At 32.4% G+C, this 10,005-nt stretch overlaps 1 protein-coding gene across 1 annotated transcript in view; it reads right to left on the bottom strand.

Moving 5' to 3' along the window:
- Positions 1-312: 312 nt before the first annotated feature.
- The window catches only part of LOC148598485 (scavenger receptor cysteine-rich domain-containing protein DMBT1-like), a 54,741-nt gene continuing 45,048 nt past the window's right edge, over positions 313-10,005 (bottom strand). The window contains exons 39-52 of the mRNA XM_088562572.1: positions 9,665-9,821; positions 8,955-9,127; positions 8,566-8,710; positions 7,996-8,183; positions 7,119-7,263; positions 6,581-6,738; positions 5,498-5,642; positions 5,148-5,311; positions 4,491-4,657; positions 3,528-3,669; positions 2,281-2,483; positions 1,810-1,948; positions 1,107-1,296; positions 313-463 (exon numbers count right to left, since the gene is read on the bottom strand). Coding sequence (XP_088418698.1) covers positions 373-463; positions 1,107-1,296; positions 1,810-1,948; positions 2,281-2,483; positions 3,528-3,669; positions 4,491-4,657; positions 5,148-5,311; positions 5,498-5,642; positions 6,581-6,738; positions 7,119-7,263; positions 7,996-8,183; positions 8,566-8,710; positions 8,955-9,127; positions 9,665-9,821 — 2,207 coding nt within the window. The 3' untranslated portion in view covers positions 313-372. The remainder of the gene's footprint in view (positions 464-1,106; positions 1,297-1,809; positions 1,949-2,280; positions 2,484-3,527; positions 3,670-4,490; positions 4,658-5,147; positions 5,312-5,497; positions 5,643-6,580; positions 6,739-7,118; positions 7,264-7,995; positions 8,184-8,565; positions 8,711-8,954; positions 9,128-9,664; positions 9,822-10,005) is intronic.

Raw genomic sequence — 10,005 nt, 5'->3', positions numbered from 1 at the left:
ATTCAATTTCAACAAACCTATCATGCTTTTATTTGAAACAGAATGAAATCAGGTCCAATGTACTTTGATGGTTACACGACATTAATGAAAAATGCTGACTACAAACGTTCCAATGATTTGCAAGAATCGTGTCCCTTATCCTAGGTCTACCTCCTTAAAACAGGATGAATAACCAAGTTTCTCCCTTCCCTGCATTTAAAGAGAAGAACCGTGATTACATATATGTGCATGTACAAGGTAACTGTAGTACTATTATTCATTACTTTCATAGGGCATGTCATTTTAAAACCGCGAGTAATATAATGTAGAAAATGACCGTAAAAAGATCCTTTACTGTAATAATGTTACAACCTAATAAATTTCACAGATGAGTTAGCCATTATCTTGATTTGTCGTCGGAATCGTGATAAATTTTGTTCCGTCATATCTCTCCTTCACTTTGACCTCCCGTGGAGTCTGAAATCTACAAATCACCAGCTGACTATAATTTTTGAATTTGTAACATTTTGTAAACATTTATATGTTCAGCACTTTGGTAAAATTTCAGTGTTAAATTTCGTGTCGAATTTAATTTTGTTTGAACCCTTTTTCTAGGTTTCAAACAATTTAGTTATCTGTCCCCTCAAATATTGAACACCATATTACTGCAATGGGTTTCTGATGTGCTTCCTCATATTTTTTTTGTATTTAATGAAGTGCCAATAATGCAACATATTTATATGCATTAAAAAATCAAATAAACAATTGAAATATACTTATAAATGTCCCGATGAGGTTTTGTGTTATCGTGTACGTTTAGTCTTAACTGTTCTTTCATTCTGGGTATAAACCTTTGATTCCGCTTGTCCTTTGAAAGTAAGGATGACGCTTTATTCATGGAAAACCATGATCAAATGGTGCGTAGGACGCATATTTGATTCTTAAAGATCGTGCGAAATTTAGAATTTTGAAAAATAGCCATTTGGTGCAAAGAAGTGAACCTAATCCGGCGAGGACGTGCCTCTCAAATAGTCAACTGTAGATTATATTGTTCAAATGATTTTCTTGTTTAAATTAAATTCCACCATCACATCTAAGTAGTTATCAACTTAATACTAAATGATTACCCTTCTTGTATAATAGAAATGCTTTCCTCGACGCCATTCTTTGATAAGATCAGGTTACACTGTTTAATGTTTAGTTTGTCACATGGTGTTGATGGCTCCATTTTAAAAACCGATTTGTCAATGGATTCATCTTTTCTTTCCATATTTACATTGTGATCAAGTAAAACCTCTCCTTTGACCCAATTTTGATCTAAAACAAAAGGAGGAGTAACATCAAATAAAGCTCTTGCCCAAATTTAAAATTATAATAATATCAATTTCCAAAAAGCTTACAGACCTAAAAATATGCAATAAGTAAAGAGTATTGTGCTACTTTAAGTTCCGTACAGAGTGTGTGTATTCTTTAAAAAATAAATCCAATTGCTTCAAGCAAATAAGTTGTTAACCTATAACAGCAACAACGGAGATATATTACCTTTATTTTGTTAATGTAAAAGGGATAGAAAAAAATAGCACAGTACTTATAATTTACTGTTGAAAAAAATCTTTCAATAATTAACACAGTACTTATAATTTACTGTTGCAATTGTAAAAAAAAATCAATAATTCTGCGATTTCATTTGTTTGCGTTAGCGGAACAATTTCATACAAGTATAAAATAATCAACAGTGTGCAATATACATAATGATTATATGTCAAAACGGCTTAATCAGCTTAAGATTTTGTACTGTAATATACTTAAAGGTTAAGATATTATGCCCACCAAACTCAGTTCCACCATCAAGTTGAAGATGCCGCCTTTTATCGTCTTTAAATATTTTACATTCTAATGGAAATTCATGTCTGGTTCCATTCACAAAGTATGTCAAATTATTCGTGTATATGCTATAAATAGTAGTAACCTGCAATAATACAATTCAATTGAAATACATGTGTTCATTTTAAAAAAAAATCCTGTATCATTGACATAGACGGATATGAACATACAAAAAGTGAATTTGCACAAACAAGAATCAACCATTTTTAAAAAGTGTCTGTGACAGAATTTGTTTTTTTTTTTTTTATATATTCTATGTATCGCCCTTGTTTTTACCAATAATTGAAAAAAAAACGGTTGATCAAGAATGAATTATTATTTGAGCGAATCAATTGGTTTAGATAGTGTTTTAACTATTTTTTGTCTATATTGTACAAAAATAGAACCGAAATAATTCAGGGGAATTCGTGTATTTATATTTTTGATAGTTCCACATTCATCATAGAGCTTGTCGAAAACCAGACGGTCACCAATTATTTGTCCGTAACAGTTTGGATCATTGATATAGATATCCGAATAATTTAGAGTCAGGTTAGCTAGATGGAGGAGAGTGATATTGATACTAGCACCCCACCTATCGATTTCACAGTTGAGAGCGACGACATCTTTAACGCTGAAGGCTGTAAAAAGATACAACATTGAGTGAAACTAATGGATCAATTTGTGGAGGTACAAACCGAAATTTACCTTCTTTAAACTCTTAATTTCTTTATATGCGGTCTTTAACAAACTTTATTTTTTTAAATCGAAAAACAATAAAAAATAAAACGTAAAATTAGTCAGTAGCAAAACCAGGTTTTATTGCAGGGTTTGTCTTTTTATTTAACACTTATGTTAACTAAGTGTTTTAAGAGTAATCAAGGGAACCAATGTAATAGCGGTAATCAGAAGCATGTAATCCAGAAACAGAAACCAGATATAGAAGAGTAATTTAAGGGAACCAAGGTTATAGCGGTAATAAAAGAATGTGATCCACGGACAAAGATCAGACATGGAAAACAGACATACACAACAAAGAACATAAAGTAACTAAAATCATACATACAAAGTAACAAAAGCAAATGAGCAACTCGAACTCCACTAAAAATGGGAGCATGGACCAGGTGCACCGGTAGGGTAAGCATTCTCTGCTTCTAGAAATACCCACCGAGTTGCTCATAAAAAGTCAAACATTCATCTATCAATACAGTCGCCATCATGCAATTAAAATAAGAAATTTAAGGTATGACTTCAGTCATGGCGCAAATGTATGTATCAAAAAATGCAACTAGCTGTATTACTTGTATAGGGAAAATCCCATTCTATGTTATATGGGGGAATGGGGTGGGGATTTGCAATACGATTTGCAATATTTGCAATAATGAATCTAATTAAAAGTAATAGTTTGAATGTTGGAGACAAATGTAAAATTCAATTTGATAATGTAAATATTTTATAAATAAATATGCAACAGGATTCTATTGGGGTATGGGTTTTTTATTGGGAAAGGGAAAATCATAGTAAATAATGGGAAAGGGATCAATGGGAAATATATGGTATAAATGGGAAGTTTGAACCATTCAAAAGTGGTATTAACCATTGTTGTCTAATTGGTAACAACATATAACTGCACATGTTAAAACATATTTTAGTGTAAGTCATGAAAATTTTCATACTACACATACGTGCCCAGTGAAGCTTAAATCCTCTAGCACTTCTTTGTCCATTTGTTCTAAATCGTATCCAGTATTCATTAGAAATAGTCACCGCAATATATGATGAAACTGAGTACATTCCTAACTCACGCCCCAAAGGAGAGTCTTTTATCTACAAAAAAGCACAAACAATGTCATGAACAGTAAAAAAAAAAACGTGAAAATGTTTAAAGTGTGATTAATAGTGTCTCATGTCAAAATTTCTGACAAGAAATAAGATTCATGTACAGATCTGATTGAAAAAAAGAAAAAAGGGCATTATTTATTATAGGATTGAACAGCTATTTTCGGTCGTTCATACAAGCATGAACGATCGAAAATAGCTGTTCAATCCTAATAATTCTATCCGACAGTCAAAGTTACCTTCTGAAAGCCTCAGTCGGTTATATTGATACACTGTGTTTATGTTTACGCTTCAATACACACACATTCCTTTGCATTAGTATGGGAGCGCGGAGGAATATTTACACATAAACGGCTGCACAACGACAGTGAAGGCAGCATGGACAAAGTGATAGTTGGCATTAAAAAATGTAAACAATTCAACAGGAATATAATTATTAAGGAAATACAACAAAGAAGAAAGAAAATTACAACAACGTGTTTTCAAGGGTTCAGTCTGTTATAAGTTTCTTTTTTCCGAGCTGAAAATTACTCTCTGTAAACAAACTTGATCGGTAAAATCAATGTGCATGTAATAAACTATTCTTACGGCTATATTATGCCGTTCATTTCGTTGCCACACTTCGTCGAACTACACGGCCGCCATGTTAGTGTCAAGTTCACTGGCGTTCATGCATGCATGTATGAACTTTCTGGCAACGATGTCCTCGACCGATCAAAAACGGCTGTTATCTGAAGAATGATCTGACGAATCTCATGATTAGAATTATATGATCCGTATCATCATTGGTTTAAGAAAGTTGACGTTACCTGTAAAAAATCTCCAGTGTCTGCCATTTGAAGAACGTCAACAGTCAATGTATACAATCCTGCTGGTGGTTTTATTATATATAGACAGTCTGTATTATCATCATATCTGCCGGGGTAATGGAGGGATGTTATTGTACCAGTCTCAGTAATATATTTATCGACACAATCTGAAATTTTGAAACAAACAACTGTAATCACCAAGAAGGAGGTTTAATTTTGTTTGGATACTAGAAAAAATATCCAACGGAAAGACCATCTATGTGATGGAACCTTTCTCCTTTAATTCTAAGATTAATGTAAAATCTAAGTTGCCCGGAGATATTGCAACAGGTGCGATTTGTCATGTCAATTATTTCACCCAGTTTTTGCTGTCTACAAATAATGATTAATAAAACATTACTTAAAATCAAATTCAGTTGAAGATATTGCTAGTATGCTTCGCTTCTGTTATGTCATGTTCAAGGAAGTGGTATATTTGTCTTTTAAAGGGAATATCAAAGGCAGATTTAAATTGCCTTTGGTTGTAATTGTTTACATTTCGGAAGGATTGTTGTTTATTCTACAGAATATTTATAACTAGATGAGAAATGTTGTGTCTATAACTTAAGACAAGCCAACACATACCTGGTCACGTTTACGAGAGTAAACAGTACATACCAAAACATTTCAAATGAGCATATCGATGGTGACAGGACGATGTATTTGTATATCTACACTGGGCTATACTATCCTCTAATCCACTACAACTGATGGATGTTATACCAAAATCTGACCGATGAGCTTCGGCTGACGGTAGGTGGTATAGGTAGGGTAACGTGTCTCTTAAAAGAAATCACTCATGTGTAGTTATACATCAAACAATAAGTAATTTATGATTTTAAGCTATTACTACTTAAATAGTTTAAATTCTGAGTCGCTCATCATGTTTCTAAATCATGAACGTATTTGTTTTAGAACTTCATAAAATTGATTTATTTTCTTTGAACAGCTTAACTATCGTCTCTTACTTGTAGCCAAGCATTTTACAAAGAACATCTTGTTCAGAAAGTCCAACATTAACATCACATAAACTGCCCCACTTCCCATTTCCTTTTATATCAACCCGTCCGTCCATAGGAGACGATCCACCACTCAATTTGATTCGCATTCCACCTAGTGAAAAACAACGTCAAAGTATAATCGTAAGCAGGACTTGGCAAATGGCCATTCAACACGTCTCCTACCGCCAGACAGTTGTTCAAGTATCCAAACGAAAACTCACATTTCAAGAAAACATCGTATACTTATATGTTTCAAAATGTACCATGCATTAGGATGTATAACTTGTTTTTAAAAATGACATAAAAGATACATTATATTTGTATCTGTTATTGGGATTTTAATACCAATGCCATTTATCCTTTTTTATGTTGAGTTTTGGTGTATAGTAAGCTTACAGTAGGTGTGTTCAGAGGATTCGGTGGCAAACGGATAGACTTGAATACTTGAGTAATTATAATACATTTCTGAAATATTGTTTTTACAATAATATGATGTATCAAATGTGTTATTTACATATAAGAGTTTAAGAATGAGCCAATGCCGTTGTGCACGCTACCTTCGTGCGAGTCGGAAGTAGTCAATCTGACTATTAAATGAAAAATCGTATAATAGCGTAGGCTAAAAATATTACTGTGAAAGTACTATTGTTCATGTGGAACCAATTTTCGTGGTTTTCGTGAGAATGCCAACGCACAAAATTTGGTACCCAACGAAAACCTCAAAACCACGAATTAAATAATCCACGAACTTTTGTTCTATTTTAATCCACGAAAATTGGTATCCACGAATACAATTTCTTTTCACAGTAATACACTGAATCTGGATTAATGTAATTGAATTGCTATTGAGATGGTGGCATTCATCTCGTTAAATTTAAAAGTAACGGCAACATTTGATAATGTTTGATTGAGTACTGATTTGTACATGTATGTTTTTTCCAGAGAGCGACGGTAAAGCAAACGGCTTTCTAAAACTTCGGTAATCTGAAAAAAAGATTACAAGGGTTATAACAAAAATATTTTATTACACTTTGTTTTCAAAAAACTCACCAGAGCAATCTATATACACCACATTGTCTGTACAATTTGATTTATCTACACCACCTTTACAAAATCCAATATCAGTTTCATTTCCCAGACACGCAAGTGACCCAAGAATTACGGACAAGCTGTTTCGGGACACAAACTTGGCTTGTATGTCATTTTCACTGCAAATTTATGGTAATAAAATACAATGTATTAGGTTAACATTTTGAGCACTTCATACAAATTTGATGAAAATTAACCCTATATTTGTATAGTATTTAATGATTGTGCTACCTTGTAAAACATTATTCAACGATAGAAAGCGATTTCGAAGTCTTAACTTATTACAAGTTTATTATTCTAGACACAGCAATATCATGGTCGCGTACACTTTCCAGTAGCATTAAAGTGAATTTACAACTTTAGAACATGAACAAATCAAAATTATTCAAGGGTACACTCATACTTCAGTGAAACGGCATACTTTATCTATTACCAAACAATAGCATCTCAAAAAATTCATATTTACTCATTTGCTGAATTATATTTATCTTCGACAAACCTATATCCTAACATTCTGCACACAACAGCCGAATTAGCGTTTGTCCATTGGTCGGAACAAACGGCGCCCCATTTACCGTTATGGCGAATTTCGAGACGGCCATCTCCAGTTGATTGTCCAAGGGCAAGGCGTATATTTTGCAAACCTGAAAGGTGGATACATTGTTAATATATTTATAACTTGATTTTTTCTGAAGATTGTGGTAAACATGTTTAATCAATATTAGAAACGACGAACACAGACTCGTAGAAAGTATTGAAACACAAGATGCTAACCACATGCATTGCCAAAGTGAGAATATAATTCTAAACATTTTAATTTAGTAACTTAATATAATAGCTAGAAATACATACACTACCATGAAAAATCTTTATCTTTAATATAATTGAAAGGTTTTAAAATAGTATTTTTATTTAGAAAAATATGTTTTCTTTGAACAACTAGACGAAAAAACAATCCAAATGTTTGAAACATAATCAAGAAAACCAGTATTTGAGCAAAATAATATAATACATGGATAACAACTAGACACTGAAAATAGACAAACACAAAAAAATAATATAAAATAAACAAAATAGCACAACGTACAAAAATATCAAAGGCATATAAATTAGGTCTCACAAATCTAACCTTTTCGGACATAAAGTGAAACATGCTTAAACCAAATCCCAATAATTATGTAACACTTTCTAAATCAGACTTCCCTTTATCAGTTTATTTGTAGTTTGAACAGTTGTATACCGACCACCTGTCTAAACTGGTCTCATTTTAAAGTACAACAGGATTTCGTTATAGACAGATTTCACTGTGTACAGAACTTGTTTTGTTCAATGTAAGTGCAAGATATCGTAAATAAATTTTAAACATTAAAATTCACCCAGTGGATTCGCTGTACATCTCACTCCAATATCATGGTTGTGGGAACAGTAGTGTTTACCAAGGGTTCTACCCATCTTGCAGAAGAGAATATTTGACTCGTCACCTGAACAGAGAGGTTTTATATCGAATGACTCACCCGATCCCTGACCAAACCATGAGTTAGTAAAAACATTTCCAGTATTACTCCTGTAAAAATATATTTACCCTCTACATTGTATTAGTACTCGTGTAATGCATCATAAAAAAAATCCAATTAATTAATTTGTTTAACTTGCTCTTTCGGTAAAACATAAAATGGTAGGAAAATAATGTCTTACATAATCAAATAATGAATACGTTAAAAGTAGCCACATTTATAAAGAACACAAAGTAAATACAGATAAAATACAGAATGAATTGATAAGAATGAGTGGTCTAAATTTATGCCAGACTGGAATGACAGCTTTCAAAAAAGGGAAAATATTAAAAAAAAAAAAAAAAAAAAAAAATTAACTTTTATTCGATTATTTTATTCATTGTCTATTTTAGTCCCATTTTTACTATCAGGTAATTATTGAAACTTGTGTACCAGTAGCCAAGACCTTTACATAGAACATTTGCCTCGGTCATGGTGGCATTTTCAACACAGAACGAACCAGTGAAATTTCCGAAGTTCATTTGAACGGTCCCTTCAAACTTGCTATGCCTTCCTCCTAGGTAAAATGAGGAGTTAGCTGAAAAAAATATTATAAACCTTTTTGAATGAGGAATTCATAGTATGATACACTTGTTAACTTAAAGCTATAAAATGTTGCACATAACCTTACAAATGTCCATTAACATTGCAAAACAGTACTGTTATTTAGATTTAGAAGCATCAGTAGCCAACAGACAAACAAACAAAACGGAGAAAAACAAACAATACAAGTTATCCTAAGTTACTCAGTTGCAAATGCTTGTATAGTCATATGGACATACCACTGCAAGAAATTCCAGCATCTTGTGAATGATCACAGTGAGGTCGCCCTCCAATATCCATTGAGCAATGTAACAAATCTGTTTCTGACCCATTACATTTAAGATTTGATATAGCTGCTGTGCCTTTTCCAATTCCATAATAGCTGTTTGTAAATGCCTTACCAGTAACCATTCTAAAAAAGGAAACATGATGGAATGCCCACCCAATACTTTAAACAAACCTTCTGTTTTCTTATTAAAAAAAAAGTACAAAAATTTATATACAATCATGTAAAAATAAAGAAGATCTTAGGAAAATAAGTTAATGTAACACTTACGAAAATTTAGTTTTCATATCTTAATGCCATTTCTTAATGCCATTGTATACTAGAGCTTAAATACGCAAGAAGTTTTGACAATTGAAAAATAAGTCAATTTAAACGATGTATCGGTGGGATAGGGTACATATTTTACATATAATAAGTAACAAGTGTCATCGCAATATATTCAATACCATTGAAGGGCTTAGACATTGACCTACATGATTATTCCTATGTATACTTAGTTTATTGCTTCTTGATGCTGCGAGATGACTTAAACGCTTGAACACAGAAGTAAAAATATCGTGACTTTTGGAGATGTCCAGGCACTTTACTTAAAGACGTTTAGGTTTAAATTAAATGGTTATGTATTAAAGATATATTTGAATTGTGAAAACGTATATACAAAACCTATTCAAAGGAAATGGTGTCAACATTTTGCACACTGTAGTTGCTTCATCGTCAGACCAGTTTCCATCACATATTGTTGACCATGATCCGTTTACTAGTACTTCAACTCTGCCCTCCATAGAATGTGATCCACCAGAAAGTCTGATATTGCTTGTCCCTGAATATAGAAATTTACTGTATTGGTACATAAAATATGTTTCAAGAATTGAAAAAGATAAATAAAGTCAAAAACAAATATTAAGGTACCAATTTTCATATTGCCCACAAATGCAAACCTAAAAGATATTAAACCCATCAATAGCATGTACGTCATACAAAGAAAGCTAAGTTAAGGAGTTTGA

This window comes from Perna viridis, chromosome 14 (genome assembly GCF_037379345.1).
Source record: "Perna viridis isolate PV_CMFRI_1.1 ecotype Kerala chromosome 14, ASM3737934v1, whole genome shotgun sequence".
Taxonomy (NCBI): domain Eukaryota; kingdom Metazoa; phylum Mollusca; class Bivalvia; order Mytilida; family Mytilidae; genus Perna; species Perna viridis.
This window is presented reverse-complemented; position numbering and strand designations above follow the sequence as displayed.